Here is a 16615-nt window from a genome sequence, read left to right on the forward strand (position 1 = left end):
TTATTTTCCTATATTGACAGTTATGAGATGATGTGAGTATATCACTCATTTCCAGTATTTCACTGGAAGTGTGAAACTCTGGTGCCATTAAAATTGAATGAGACCGAATCAAAACTGACTTGTTCCGGTTAATATTTTAGAATGGCTATTTTTTGTTACAAATATTATTTGAACTTGCTTTTTTCAGAAGGATTTTTTGTTTGTTTTTACTTTGTTTTCTCAGGGTTCTGTTTGTTTATCATAGTTTTATCAGGCTTCTTCTGTGTGTGACAAGAATTGTAATTGTACTATTCATCATGAATACATGCTACATATCTGCCTTCATGTCTCTGTTCTTCCAAACAACATCCCTATGAGACTTCATCCAAAAGTGTTCACAGGAGAATTGCCACAGCTATGTCAAATTCTTAAATGGGAACATGAGGAGCAGCTTGCTGTAATTTCTTTTCTTTTTTCTTTTTTTTCCTTATTATTTTGTCATGGAAGAAAAGACTTTTTAAAAAAAAATATTTTGAATGTGGGCTTCCTAGTTTCCTTTCCCTGAACTGCTAATTCAGAATCATGATGTTGAGTTTTCATGGCCATTTTAGGTTCTCAGGAGCCCAACATAGTCATAAATTTTCACTTACATGTTTATTTCCAGCCTAACTTGGCGTTCAGTCTGCTTCAGAATGTAAGGGAACAGTTGAGTAATAGCTGTCACTGAAAAACAGGCATTTTGAATTTCATTTATTTACAGAGGCTGAGATGGAATGTACTGCGTCCAGCTCTGGGGTCCCCAGTACAGAAAGGACATGGACCTGCTGGGGCAAATCCAGAGGCACTCAGGGGTCAGAGGGATGAGGCACCTCTCCTGTGAGGAACAGCTGGGAGAACTGGGATTGTTCAGCCTGGGGAAGGGAAGGGAAGGCTATGGCATGACCCCGCTGCAGCCTTCCAGTATCAGAAGAGGGATGGAGAGAGGCTTTTTGCAAAGGCATGTCGTGATAATACAAAAGAAATGGCTTCAAACTGAAAGGGAGTCGGTTTAGATTAGATCTCAGGAAGAAATCCATTTCTGCAAGGGTGGTGAGGCTCTGGAACAGGCGTCCCAGGGAACCTGGGGTTGCCTGCTTCCTGACAGTGTTCCAGGCCATGTTGGATGAGGCTTTTAGCAGACTAATCTATGGATGGTGTTCCTGCTCATGGGCAGGGGGTTGGAATTAGATGGAATTAGATGATCTTGGAGACCTTGTCCAGCCTAGGGTATCTGTGACAATGTGTTAGTGTACTCTAAAGCATAATTCTAGTTTGCTGATGTTACTAATGTATTCTTTGCCCAAAACTTTGTGGTGGCAAAGACTTGATGTGTGTAACTTTGCTTAGGATAGGGTTGATCTCTTGGATGCTCTAACATCCAAGGGCTTCACACCAGCCTTGCCCTTTCGAGCTGCTGCAGTATGAGTGACTAAGCTGCTGACATACTACTCTAAGAAAAAGCTGAACTAATCTGCAAGGAAGTTTGTATTTACTCAAATACTGAATTAATCCCCAGTGCTTTGTTACAGTGTTTTAGCATAAGCAGACATTACTTATTAATACAGCTTCATATACAAATATGCTGATGGGTACATTGTAAAAACAAACAAAAAAACCAACCCACAACCCAATTGCAAGACTGAGACAGATTCTGTAGCTGTAGCTTCACAAAACAGCTACAGCTTGACTTTATGCAAGTTCATTAAGCTCTTTGTCTATAAAAGCATCTGGATTTTATCTCAAGCAGAAAGAGGTGTAGGTGGCATTTCCGTCTAGTGAAGGTGGGTAACTAGAGGATACTTGGGCAGTATCCAAAAGCTGGCACAGGTTTCACCAGATACAGTCATGTTCACGTGCTCACTGTAGATAAGTATGCCAAGATCTGCTTAATACAACATCAGCTAGGAAGTTCTTGGGTGAGAAATTGTTTGAGAATGGAATAAGGTTCTACACAAATATTTCTGTGTGACCTTTCTAGTGTTCTGTCCTGAGCACTTGCTTTTTGTTATTTTTCACAACATTGTACTAAGTAGACCACTTGTCTCTCCTGATACAGCTTTTCTTTTGCTTTCTTTTGGCAATTTTTTAGCTTACACAACATTATACACTTCTTTCTAGTCTAATTTTGGTTCTTTTTCTTGTTGACCTGGAAGCTGTATTCTCTGGGGATTGGGGGTAGTGAAGGGGACATGTAGCAATGCAGAGAAGTTTGCTGCAGGAAAATACAAAAGATATGACCATGGATTGAAGCTGAAATGCAAGCACCAGAGAAAAGGTTATTATTCTGCTGTTATGCAGCTTAAACTGTAAAGGGAGATATTGGTTCTCACTGTTAACAGGGACCTCTGTTTCATTCATTTTTAACTCTGGGGTAATTTGGGATTTACAGGCGCTTAATAAGGAAGAAGCTTTGTTTGTGTCCTTAGATATTACAGACCTAGTCACAGAATATTCTGAGTTGGAAGGGACCCACAAGAATCATCAAAGCCAACTCTGAAGTGGATGGTCCATGCAGAGATCAAAGCCAGAACCCTGGCATTATTAGCAGCATGATCTGACCAGCTGGGCTAATCTCACGTTCCCCGTATATATTGAACTTCATTTTTGTCAACAAAGGTCTAATAACTGTACAGGAAGTCGTAAGATAAAGTAATGGGAATGTACATAGTTTTTTAGAAGATTTTTCTAGAAGATTCTGGTACTAATGGTAGCGAGTGAACAGTTTTTGTGGGATGAGAGGTGCAATCATGAGATGTTAGAACTGCTGATATAGCGTATTTCCCAGTCCTTTACTTAAAGCAAGAGCAGCCTCTTCATGGGAGGGCTGATTGCTCTTATTCTTAATTACATATTTATTTTTGTGGCTTGTCAGGTAGCTAAGTTTTGCACAAAAGGTGCAATATTTGTCTATGTCAAACTTTGCAAGTTTTTGGGATTGCTTTAAAAATAAAAAAAAGAAAATATATTTTATTCCATTTATTTTGTTCCCCAATTTTTTCATTTCACCACAAATTATTTTAGCTCCGAACAAGAACTAGTCTCATGACATGATTTGATTTTGGTTGATTTAAAATCAAATTCAGCATCTGTCCATTACTATTGATTTTCTAGTAAGCTTCAGCAAACTTTTAAATCTCGTAGCTGCACATAGCTATGGTGTAGTACAAAAGAGTACTACATGAATTATACCTGTTCCATCTCTGAAGTAATATCACCTAAGTTCCATCTTGTTTATGCAGCTTTTCTGAGAGCCATTAGCCTGTACAGAAGCAAGTAAGGAAAAAAAAAGAAGAAAAAAAAAAAAGAAATCTAGTTTGTAAATCCATGTGAATCTTTGAAAAACATTTTAAAAATGCAAATGGCTGAACATCTTAAGAAATATTACACCTTTTTACTTCTGTGAACTTTAAAAATCATGAATCTTTAAATGTATATTAATTTCCTTCCTGAAAAGCAATTTGCTTTTTTACTTAAGTGTCGTAAAAAAAGCTCAACAATTGTATGTGGTGGATTGAGGGCAGACAGTGGATTCTATATTCACTGAACATTGGGACCTTCCTTTAAATAGGAGGTAAAACAAACCTAGTGAAGCATTTATTGTAAGGACACAACAAAACTCTCCATAAATGTACTTTGGATGTATATTACATAATCACACAAAGAAGCAGTGAAAAAAAGTGTTTGTGACTAATTGTAGAGACATTTTTCTGAGAAGTTTATTAATACAAGCAAGAAGTACAAGTACGTGTTACTTTCTGTGTCTTGTTTTAGTCTTATGATTACAAGTTGGATTCTTGGAATGAGATCCTGGCATCCTGTGAGAAATACAGAGTTTTGAGTATTGGTATAATTGAGTTAGGACATTTGCCCGCAAAAGGCCTTCAACAGGGGAGCTAAAAACTAGACAAAACTTACAAGTACAGCTCAAACAATGGAAATATTAGGTCAGAACAGGCTGCTTTTAATAATCACAAGACTTTTTCTTGGACTAGATTCTGAAGTTCTTTTAAACAGGAACTGCAATTTGACCTCAGTGGAAAAGCAATATGTTATGCTAGCTGTGTAGTTTTAAGCAACTTTATATAAAAATTTGGTAACATTGAGGATTGGGTTAACTGTAAAATGTCTTTGCATTGCAAATGGTTTGCAACTTCAGTGGGGATTTGGTTGGGGTTTTTTTGCTAGTTGGGGTTGAATAGTTTTTTTTTTTCCTTTTTACCTGAACTTGATTTTACTGGTTAATTCTCCATGCTGTTAGTTGCAGCACAGAATTTCTGAGTCCAAATGCATGTTGCTAAGGGTGTAATCTTGTATTTTGGCAGAGAAATCCAACTCTGGGTACCTAATATTGCTAAGATAATTAGATATCTTAGATGAGATAAGAATAGACTGATGTCCTGGTTCATTCAGGAGTGTCACATTGGATTCTACAAAGCTTGAAGCCTCAGGATACAGCTGGCAGGGTAGAAGTGGGCATATATGCAGAGCTCAAATCCAGTTAATGGCTAAGGGCCTCCCTGAACTATAAAATTAGGTATCTCCAATATTTGTACATGTGAATCAAGTCCTGTTTCATTCAGAAATGAAAGAATGGATACAATCTGTACAACTAGAGCACCTTTTTCTTTTAATCTTTTTCTTTTTTTTTTTTTTTTTAATTAACCTCTTACTTACTTACTTTAATTAACCTCTTACTTCCATAGAGGGTGCACTGTGAAACAAGGGTTTGTTGTTTTTTTTTTTAACTACAACAGTTTCTCTGTGTTAGTCATGAGTTCTCAAGTTGCTTTTTCATCTTATTTGAATTTTACCTTCTGGGACAAAAAAGCAGAAGAAAGGAACAGCACACAGACTCACAAATCGTGGTGGGAATGAATCTAGACAGATAAACTGTGTTGTTGTGTCAGAGCCATTTCATGCTGGATTTATGTTCTACAAACGGATAAGTGACAAAAAAAATTTTGATGTGTACTACACATTTGCCCAGAAGGCATGAGATAAACTCTGTAGTCATTAACTTGAAGGGTAGTTCATAAACAGACTTTCCTGTTACTCTTGAGAAAATTTTTTGCTCTGCTATGTATAATTTTTCTGTTTCTTTGCCTGCCAAGGAATTTCTTTGGTTTATGTTGCATCAATCCATTCTATCACTGTTATAATTTAATAAAAGATGATAGGATGCAGTAGGATATTTAGATATATATAGGCAGACCCTTATATTTACACAAATCCATCCAGAGGGATGCTTAAATTTCAGGCTTACTGCCCAGAACTTCTATTTTTTTGTTCCTGTTTCCTTCTGAGAAATTGTCTCTGCCTTATTTTGCTTATGTAATGGAAGGTGATAATAAGAATTCTTTCACTTGTAAGCTGTCATTCTTGGAATGAATTTTGGTACAGATGGGATTTGCCTACCTTTATTCTGAAATTTTCCTGAGTTCTTATATGCTATGCCCTGGAGGGGATGTGTCGGATCTGGCAGCTACTAGAGTTCAACTGTCCATTTAAACTTCTAGAATAATTTTTTTAATCCTTATTATTTCAGGGATTTAATGTCTCCGGTTTAAGGGTATATTTTTTGTCTTTTTTCTTTCTTTCTTTTTTTTTTTTTTTTTTGAGAAAAAATAGAAATTTAAATGCAACATGATACCTGACTTAGAATATTGAATAAATTAGTTGTTTGAAATACTTTTAGAGAAAAATTATTGTGAAGTTTTTCCAAAGATGCTTGAAAGCTCTGTGAATGATGCTTACTTGCATGTTTGCTGGTTTTAGGAGAAGGAGACCACTAAACTGAATTGAGGCATATGAATTTTTATGAATTTTGTATTATGCAACTCAGCTTACAGTATGAGCAGTGAAAGCTGGAGTGCTTTTTCATTTTATGGTGGTTTTGCTTTTATTATTTATCTTTTACTACTGGACACATAAATGGGGGACTGATCTGACTGAATAAAGAATCACTGCCTTCAGTAGTGGCTTTCATGTTTTTTGCAGTTATTATGTGGCTCATATGCCTAAAAATAGTTTGAAATCAGTAGTATCAGCACCAAATTATTGAAAGCAGGAAGTAGAAATGAAAGTTTCTGCGGCGCAATGGCCACATCTGGTTTTTCATTTCAAATGTATTGGTTTGCCTCCTCCAGAACAACACCGGTCTCCCAGAAGGACCCAAAGCAATGGCGCAGGTTTTTATTCATGCACCAGAGTTAGTTAGCAACATTTCAGCTACTGATTACTTTAGGTACACCCCGGGAGGCTGTGAAGGACAGAAATCAGTTTTTAAATGTGTCCCAGTGCTACTTCCTGTGGCATCTGTTGTAGTTATGTGTAGCTCATAACTACTGTTGTTCAACTGGCCACTGAGTTAAATGCATTTTGCAGGGAAGGCTCCAAGTAAACGCACCGTTGGTTTCATGCCATATCTAAAAATCAGTAGAAAAGGGATTCTTGAAGACTAGAAAAGATCTAGCAATGTAGAATCTAAAACAAGAATTCTGGGAGGTAGAGGAAAGCTTTAAATAAAGTGCATGAGTTCTTAAATACTTGTGAGTGGAAACCAAGCAACATTTTCTCTTTGAGCAAATGCTATTTCAGGATTTTTTTGGAGGATTTCAGATCTTATGGAAAATGCTCATAAAGGGAGATAACACAAAAGAGATTTTGTTTCTCATAGTCTCTTTTATGTTAAAAAAATTGTCAGAAAATTGTGTATCAAACATATGATTCTACACATATAATATCACCTGTGCAGAGAATGCATATTTAAATCTAGAGTGTTTGAAAGGTCAGAGTTAAAAGATGCTCTGCAGAATTTTTGGGTTCAGAAGCTGTCATGTAGAAGCTAAAGCTGAACAATTTTGTCTCCTCCTGCACCGGAAGGCAAAGCATAATGCTGAAGAATTACACTTCACTCACTATGATATTACCAAGTAAACCCTGGAGGGAAAGAAAGGGAATTTCATTGTAGACTGTTTCAAGTTATATTTCTCTTGTATTCAGGTGATGAGCTAGCAAACTAGCCATCCTTATCATTATTGTTGTCCTCATTTTTATTATGATTATTTTATTACGTTGACAAGAAAAAAGAAATGGTCAAAAAAACTGGATGCTTCAGTTCTGGGGAAGACAGGCAGATAGCGGAGAATGGTTTAGTTTTTCTGTGCTTTCTCTGGTGTGTGCTTTTCTCACTGTTCTCACTCTGGCTATTGTGCAGGTGGTTGACCAGATTGACACACTGACATGTGATCTGCAGCTGGAGGATGAGATGACAGACAGCTCCAAAACAGACACCCTGAACAGCAGCTCCAGCAGCACGACGGCCTCCAGCCTGGAGAAGGTGAAGGTGCGTGGCAGCGCGCCGCTCATCAAGCCGCCCGCGCACCCGTCCGCCATCCTCACCGTGCTGCGCAAGCCCAACCCGCCGCCTCCTCCGCCTCGCCTGACGCCCGTCAGGTGCGATGAGCCCCCCAGGCCGCCTCCCTTGGCCAACCCGCTCAAGACCAATGGCACCCTGCTGCGGAACGGGGGCCTGCCCGCGGCGCCGGGCCGCGTCCCCAACGGGGATGTGTGCTGTGTGCCCGGCAGCGGCCTGGAGAAGGCGGTGATGCCGCCCCTGGCACACAGGGCCGAGAAGGAGCGGTGTGCCCAGGCCGGAGCCAGGGAGCGAGTGCGGTTCAGCGAGAAGGTGCAGTACCACGGGTACTGCCCCGACTGTGACGTTCGCTACAACATCAAAAACAGAGAGGTGCACTTGCACAGCGAGCCCGCCCGGGCTGCGGGAAAGCTGCCACACCAGTGCCCTCCTCTGCCGCCTCCTCCGCCTCCACTGCCTCCGTTTCTTCTGGAAAATGGAGGGTTGGGGATAAGTCCCAGTAATAGCTTTCCTCCTCCAAGACCTGCAACTGTGCCTCCACAAACTGCGCCAAAACCCCAGAAGACCATCTTGAGGAAATCAACCACTACAACAGTGTGAAGTATGCCCCTTGTAATAACTCTTTGTTTTTTCCTATATATAAACATAAATAGGTAATGAGCACTTTCTACTTGAGCAATAAAAAGACCCAATGTATTACACCCTGTGTCCAGTGAAGTGGCATAAAAATCACATGGTAAGTACAAAGAGGAATACTTCTTGGTCTTACCCTTTTGGCAAAGGGTGCTGGAAAAATACTCATTCTTTAGCACTGATGTTGTAAACATCTGTAGCAGTTTCTTATTTGTAGCATGGTTTAAAAGACAATGAAAAGAAAGTTCAGTGTGAAAACACTGCATAGTGATATGTGATAGGTTTCAGTCTCATATAAGGGAATAACTATTTCTCTCCTGGGTTTTGGGACTTTTCAAATGTCTTTTGATGAAGCCAGGTGGAGTACCAGGTAACAGCCTTTGACTGAATTCTAGCAAATGCTTTTTTTCTCTTCATGCGTGCTTGAGCAAATTCAGTGTATGTGGAGTGGTTGCAGTGGGGGGTAATCACTGGACTCTCACCAGCTTGGTCTTGGGTGGGGAAGTTTAATTGAAAAAAATAATTGAAATGTGTGTTGGCATGGCTCTGGAAAACCGAGTTGCATTTTGTTTCTCACTGTCTCAGTGCATTGCTCCTGATGTAAAGTACCGAGTCTGAGATGAGCAGGGATTGTCCCATTAAGTTCCCCTTTTTTCTCCATTTGCAAAATGGTGGTGGTATTTTATCTCACTGTGCAGTGGCAGTAGGCTGGAAAAACAAAGCCCAGTTCTGTGTTTTTCACAAAGCTTTTGTCTGGTGCAAATCTTCTTTTTGAAGGCAAGGAAAATGTTGCTTAAGGCCTCCAGGGACATCCACTTAATTCATGTAAAGAGCTTTGAAGTTGAAAAGCTCTGTGCAATTATGGAGCATTAACATGCAAAACAAGATATTTTACATGTTATCACATTTTGATGGTGAACCCAATTAATATTCTTTCTAGTTGAAAAAAAGTCCTCAGTGTTTTTAATTATTTTATGACAGAATATCCTTTTAGTCTCACAAAGAGAATTGCAGGGATTTAGTGTTTAAAAAAATCCAGTCAATGAATAAATCTGATAAAAAATCTGTTATTTACAAAACATGTACCAAAATAGTCTCAATGGCCAACAGCAAACGCTATATTAAAAAAAAATTATGCTTATTTTAGCTGAAGTATAAAAATTACTTTATGGCAAAACAGAAAAAAAATCTGACAAAACAGATTTTGAATTTTAATTTCTATTTACATCTAGTAAATTAAACAGATATTTTATCTGTTTAATTTACTAGATGTAAATTAATATTTATCTCCTGTACAGGTATTCTAGTATTTAAACCAAAATAATAAGAATAATGGTAACAAAAGTCCCATCAGATGACTACTGTTTGTAAATCTTTGCATTAAGCAAACATTTTATTTTGTGCAAATACACATCCAGAGTCTAAAGCCTCATGAAGTGTTCCCTGCATAAAAGGCAAAGAAAGGAAATCATCCTAAATTCTTAATCATGCTTTCCCCTCGTGCCTGCCATGTGTTTTTCATGATGCACTTTACATTTGGTATTGTTTGACTGTACTTAATCCCACGGGAGCTGCTGCTGAGTGCAGCAGGAGACAGGAAACAGGAACTCGTCCTGCATCTGTGCAAGATCTTTGCTGCCCAGATCAGGATTGTGGCAGGTGGATTCTGCTCACATGCTGGAACTCCACAGCACCTCCCTTGCTCATACATTGAAAACTGCATTTGAAATCACTGGAACAATGTGCAGACATACCCACATTGCATAGCTGTAGGATTTTCTTTTAAAAAGAAAATTCCTGCTGTCCTTAAAATATCACTGCTGTACAGATCATACACCCTTTATGAGCTAGTTTAGTATTTTTTTTCATTCTTATACAAGCTACTGTTTACAAGAAATACGATAATGCAAATCAAATATTGCACATAAAATATTAAAGAAAATAATGCTGAGTAATTTTAGAAGGTGATGGTGCATATGTCTTACCTCACTTGGCTTAGTTTTTTTGGTATGAGCTCACCTCTGACAGCAGAGTGCTGCATTTCTCCTCTGGGCTTGTCAGAGTCTTGTGAACACGTTAGCACCTTCAGACTGGATGCTTCACTCAGTGGATGTGGACTGATGTACATGTAAATTTCAGTTTTGTTACAGCTATCAGCTGTGGAAAGCTTAAACAGCATCGAAGTTTGAGCAGTTAATGAGTTAATGTGCAGTTTAGGTACCCAACATCTTATATCTGATACGTTGTCTTCTCATGCAGAAATGCTTTCTTGTCTCTTTCCATACACCTCCTGAGTATCTTCATATGATATGGCTGTGCCATGAAAAGATGTGAGTTTTCAAATGCAATGCTATCTCTGACCAGCAATGCAGCTTCAAAATGTGATGGAAAAACTTTGTTTTTCAGTAAAGTTTGACAACCCAGTCTTTCTACAACAAGTTCCAAGGTCTCTGTTAAATCATAATACAAACATTGAATCAGTTATATTTTAATGAGAATGTCTCTGGCCTGTGTCCCATTGTAAGGTGTTTTTGTCAGAGTAATAATTTCACATTAATAACATGTCAGAATAAAATTAAGGTTAAAACAGGTAAACTTGCAAAATGTGCAAAACAATTAACTTTAAATTTTGCAGCACTGTTTGGAAACTGGTAATAGAAATGGCGTAGCAACAAATGCAGTAGTGTGTTCAGCCAGCAGTATTTTTTACTTTTATATGAGGAATGTAAAGTATGTGAAGCATTTTTGAACACCTGCAAAACAGTGTGCTTCACACTTTAGTGAGGAATACCCAATAAACTGGACAGGAGTTGTCTGCATTTGTAATGTAAATGTAATATTCTCTGAGATTACATTTAGTGTTTTGCAAATATGTTTATACCTGAAAAGATGAATGTCCAGTAGCAGTACTCAGAGCTTTAATTCAGTGTTTGCCACTCCATCAGTCTGCTGTATGGCTTTAGTTTCCTAAGTTATTTTAAAATGTCAACTGTCCAGATCTAGGCTTCCCAAATGCAAATAGGAGAAGGTTGATTGTATCAGTTTAATGAAGGGGACAAGTTTAGGAAAATTAGTATTAAAAAAATGAAAATTACCTTATTTGTAATAATGGCATTCATTAAAAAGGTTAACCCATTAATGCATTGCAAGAAAGGAAAACTTGAAGAGTAAAATCCAGTAACAATCCTTTTGAAGGATGCAAGGTAGGAATCTTCAAAAAGATAATGTATCTTTCTGCTGCCTGGTAAAAGTCACTGTTCTTCCTTCTCTCTTGTTGTCTGAGTTGTTACACCTCTCATTGCATCATCAATTTTCTTCAAAACAAGAAAAAATTCCAAATCATCTTGATGGTTTTTTATTATTAAATCAATATCTTATTTAAAATGTGATGTGATATAAGTCAAGTACACTACAGCTCTCGTTATTAGCTTTCTTCAGATAATTTGTTTATTGGTTTTGAAGCAGAGAGCAGTATGACTCCTTTAATTACCAGAGAGATTTTATGTGAATGTTTGCTCAGATCTCTTTCTTTCCGTGTTCTAATTATGGCTTTCCTTTCAGTAACGTCACAAACAGTAATCTAACATGTTCATGTAAAATCATACCATGGCTGCTGTGTCACTTGTCTGATGCAGTCTTAAAGTAGGCGTGAGTATTGGGCACATATTTTTGCACAGGCAGCATTTCTCACACCCCTGTATATATGCTAAGAGCTGTGCTTTTTCAGGGGCAGTATGTGTGTTTAGAAGCAAAATACCCACTGCTCAAACTAGTAATCATATTGAAGGCATAATGCTCACAGGTGCAGAAAGGTCTTGCAAGTGAGGTATGCACAAAGGCATATGGTAGAAATGTATATGGTTAACCTTGCTAAGAACAATTGCTAGAGTACTCAATCTGAAAAAAAAAATGGTATTGGTTACATAAACACATATTTTGTAGGGATATTTGTGATCTATCTCATGTAATATCTACATGCTGCAGCCTAAAATTTCTGTGTCTGTATTGGCACAGACCACAACTGGAGCAACAGCAGCAGCAGCATCGTCAGCAGCACTGGTGTTACTGGGTCAGTATCCTGTGGAGCAATACTTGCAAGCTGCAGTACAGCCTCATCTTTGGTAGCAGTTACATGTTGATGAGATTTAGTTGGCAAAAAGTAGCAGGGATTTTTTCTCAATCACCTGTTTTATGGTGGCTAATAGTCCAACACAGCAAGTTTCTCCACCAGTCATAATTTTGGAAAGGGATTGTAGTAATCCATCTTGGGATAGCTCGGGGGGAGCACAAGCAAGCTGTCTTTCATTTCTGATCTTAGATTCTTGACACGTCTCTTAACTCATGCTGGTCAGAGAGCTCTCCTGTTGGCCGAGCCTGGAGCTGCTGGGATGGATGGAGCTGACCGTGCTTCCTGCTGCAGGCGAGAGGCCCGTGCTCGGGTCAGCCAGCGCTGAACAGTCTGCTCCCGTCCTCCGAGCCCTCGCGTATTCAGTGCATGGCAACGCTCTTGTTGCTGCACGCGGGAGAGTTGTGTTAAGAAATTGCACCTGCTCCATGTTCATCAGCTGAGCTGTATTGTTTCGGTGGTGAAGCATGGCTGGTGTTTAAGTTCTCGGTCTTTTGTAATGCTAAATCTTTAGAAATTTCGAAGGAGGGGTTTTCTTACTTTTGAGGTAATCGTTCTCCTGTCAGGTTGTACAAATAAGATGAAAATCGTCATGCGGTTATGATGAAGGTGGAGTAAAAGTTTTCATACTTTGAGGGATTTGGTTTGTTATTGAAGGGCTGTGTATCTTTTGTTGCATGAAAATGGTTTTTATAGGTAGCTGAGAAAAAAGTAGAACATAAATTGCACCCGATAGCCGGCCAAGAGAAGTACTTTGAGGAATGAATAAAACCAGAATCATTCTGCTGCCTTTCTTGGGAAAGATAAATACTGCAGGAAGGTCCAGGAATTGCTGCATCTTCTCTTCATGGCAAGAGGTTTTTTCTTTATTTCCTGAAATATTGGATGTGTATACTACAATTCTTTAAGGAACTTAGTCCAGTCTATCTCACTGTTGCTTGTAAATTATATTAATGAAAAAAAAATTTTTGAAAGAGCTATCTGATATCACAGCTGTCTCTAGATGTTGATTGCCTGATACTTTGAATAACTTTTCATGCAATCTTGCAAGCAATAATGAGAAAAATTACATAAGAAAGGAAAATAACAGGCAAATTATGAAAAAAAACCCTTTCAACCGATGTGTTTTAAGTATATTCCTCAGTGTGCTTACATAATGATAACAACATCAATATGAGTGTTTGTTTTTCTTTATGTAGCATTCTTAACATTACTTGAAAATCTTGAATTATGAGTTTAATATAATAATTACATTAAGTAGTAAGGAAAAAGACAGTCAGTGACAGAAATTCTCATAGAAGTGCTTATTTCCTTTCCAGTTCAGCGCTGATTTTCCTGAGTAAAAGTTCTCTGTTTTGGTCTCCTTCTTGGACAAATTAGCATGTGAAAACCAGAACATTATGATAGTGTCTTTTTGTATAAATCTCTAACGCCTGCAAGATATTTTCGTTTTTCTTCTTTGCAAATACAGTGGTGATGCGGATGATGTGATGATACAGTCATATACTGGAATTAAAAGATTGTCTAGGTCCCTATATCCCTTCAAATGGAGTTTAAATCTCTCTCAACAAGTCCTGGTAACTCCTGAGCTAAGATCCTTTTTCCCTATTTGTTGACAGTAGTCTTGGTGTTGTATAAACTGACCTGTGATCAAAACCCCCAAAAGTCTGCTGGTCACCCCAGTCTCTAAGCCAGGTATTATTCTTCTTGATTTTCCTGTTTCTTTCCCTTATTCCCTGCAAAGGGGAGGACAGAGAGAACAGAACTGGTACTCCAGGTCCCTTGACAATTGTCTCAAGGCCCTGAGGACCTGACTGACTCTCTGAAGCCCTTGTTGAGATTTCATTGCTGCCTACCTGAAAAGCCAGTAGAGGCTGATAATCAGTGGGCCATACCAGGCTGGGTTTTTTCTTGATGATGTCTCTTACATGGGCCTCAGGGAGGCAACACACCTCCCTGTGGCGTGGGTCTAATCAGCATATTGGGCCCTCCATTCCTTTCAAAAGGGAGTCACCAGGGACTACTGCACTTCTTTTTATTTAATTCATGGTGTGGGGTTAGGCTTCCCTGCCTTAGGCAACCTGTCCATCCCAGAAGAACTTCAGTCCCCAATCTCATTTCCCTGGTCCCTAGATTCCAGGGCCTCGTATCATGTTGTATAAGGACAACTGTGAAGGTGAGGCTAGTTGGATGGGAATTCAGTACCAATCATCAGTCAGGAGAAGAGTGAAGTCAGCACCTTGAATTTCAGGAAAGTAACACTTCAGCTCTTTGAGAAGTTAACCAAGAAACCTAAGAAACTGGGACAGGGGAGCAGAACAGGACTGTAAGATCTGTCCATGGAGCACATCCCCACATTTAGGAAAACTGGAAAGCAGAGAAGAGTCAGCATAAATTAATAAAAAACTGCTGGTTAAGCAAAAAGGAAATAAGAAAATGCAGAGATAATGGAAGCGGAGACAGATATCCTGGGAAGATTTTAGGGAGAGGTTGCCTAGTTCTGTAGGTGTGAGACGAGGAAGACCAAGGCATAGAGAGAGCTGAACTTGGCAGGGGATACAAAGAATAATAAGGACAATAGTTTAATCAGACAGAAAAGGAAGGTCAAAGAAAGTATACAGCCCCTGATCAACACAAACTGGCAAACTGGCAAGAGCAGGCAAGGAGAAGGCTGAGGCACTGAACTTTTGCACTTCAGTCAATGGCCGCCTCTCTTCCCATTCTCAGATGGATGGAAGCTAAGTCCATCCCACTGTAAACAAGGATCAGCTCTATGAGCACCCAAAGAACGTGAATGCATCTAAGTCTGTGGGATTCAATGGGATGCATCCCAGAGTACTGCGGGAATTGGCTGCTGTAGCTGCCAGCCCACTCTCCATGATACTCAAAAAGTTGTGGCACTCAGGGGAGGTCCCGGGTGACAGGAAAAAGGGAGGCATTGAACCAACCCGTCTTAAAAAAGAGTAGAAAGGAGAAGCCTGGGTTCCACCAGCATTCAGTCTCACCTCAGTGCTGAGAAGGTCATGGAACAGATTCTCCTAGAATGCACATGGAGGACAGGAGGGTGATTTGAGGCTGATCAACTTGTGATCTTTTACAGTGCAGAGACTGCATCAGTGGGCAGGGGAAGGACTGCAGACATTATCTGTCTGACTCCTGTAGGGCATTTGAGTTGTCTCCGACATCCTTCTTTTGAATTGGAGAGATATGGATAGACTATTCAGTGGAGTAGCAATTATTTGGATGGTCACATCCAAATAAGAGGGAACTGGTCAACAACTTGATGTACAGATGGGGATCAGTGGCAAGTGGTGCCCTCAGGGGTCTCGTATTATAAATATCTCCATTAATGACATAGATGAAAGGGTCAAGTTCACCCTCAGCCGGTTGGCAGATGACACAAAGCTGAGTAGTGCAGCAGCACTCCTGAAGGGCACCATGCCACCCAGAGGGACATGCACAAGTTTGGGAAGTGGGCCCATGGGAAAAACTCATGAGGTTCAATAAAGCCAAGTGCAAAATGCTGCACCTGAGTCATGTCAGCCCCCAGTATCCATGTAGGCTGCAGAATGAACAGATCAGGAGCTGCCCTGCTGAGGACTCAGGGGGTACTGAGGGATCAGGGTTTGGACATGAGCTGGTGATGTGTGTGCAGAGCCCAGAAAGCCAGCTGTACCCTGGTCACAGCAAAAGTGTGACCTGTGGGTTAAGGAAAGAGATTCTCCTCCTCTGCACTGGTGGGACCCCAACTGGAGTACTGCACCTGCCTCTGAGTCCTCAGAATGAAAAAGACATGGGAGCAGAAAATGGCCTCAAAACTGACCAGAGGGAACAGGGTCCCTACAAGGAAAGACTGATGGACTTTGCATTATTTAGCCTGGAGAAGAGGTAGAGCAATCAGGGCTGATGTTGAACCCAGGAAGAAGGGAAAAGTGGAAGGTGATTTAAGATTTCGTTTTTATTTGTTATTTTCCTACTCTTATTTGATTGGTAATAAATTAATTTCTCCCAATCCAGTCTGTATTGCCTGTTATGGTAATTGGTGAGGGGGTCTCTTCCTTTACCTGATCCTACTCTTGAGACTTTCATTATATTTATTCTACCCTGTCCAGCTGAGGAGAGAGAGTAAAAGAACATCTTTCATGGGCTTTCATCCGGCCAGGGCCAGCCCCCTCACAAGCAGTGTCTAAGAGTGCCAAGATCTAGTGAGCTGTTACTGGAAAATATCTTTTCCTTATAACTGATCTTCAGAAAAAGTGCAAATTAGAAATTCCAAAAAGGAAATTTCGTATTAAAAGGTAAAAATTTCTGGATATTACTGGCTTTAACTTAAATGATTAAATGTTTAGACGGAGCTTATTCATTAATTCAGTGGAAATCATGTTTCTGAAAGCAGAGGACACATTAATATTGCAAAAAAACAGGTATTGTTTTCTGAGTTAATAAAATCCAACTAGAAATAA

The 16615-nt window shown here is 39.5% G+C and overlaps 1 protein-coding gene across 4 annotated transcripts in view; it reads left to right on the plus strand.

The window, feature by feature from the left end:
• The window catches only part of PRR16 (proline rich 16), a 139017-nt gene that overhangs the window by 86873 nt on the left and 35529 nt on the right, over nt 1-16615 (plus strand). For 2 of the 4 annotated variants that reach the window (XR_009115935.1, XR_009115936.1), the window contains one exon: nt 7235-8129. Coding sequence is in view for 2 of the 4 variants with exons in the window: in XM_058044209.1 (XP_057900192.1) it covers nt 7235-7993 (759 nt within the window). In the remaining 2 variants the exon portion in view is untranslated. The remainder of the gene's footprint in view (nt 1-7234; nt 8130-16615) is intronic. The other 2 variants (XM_058044209.1, XM_058044208.1) reach the window with 1 other exon arrangement.

The sequence above is a fragment of the Melospiza georgiana genome, chromosome Z (assembly GCF_028018845.1).
Source record: "Melospiza georgiana isolate bMelGeo1 chromosome Z, bMelGeo1.pri, whole genome shotgun sequence".
NCBI classification, from domain to species: domain Eukaryota; kingdom Metazoa; phylum Chordata; class Aves; order Passeriformes; family Passerellidae; genus Melospiza; species Melospiza georgiana.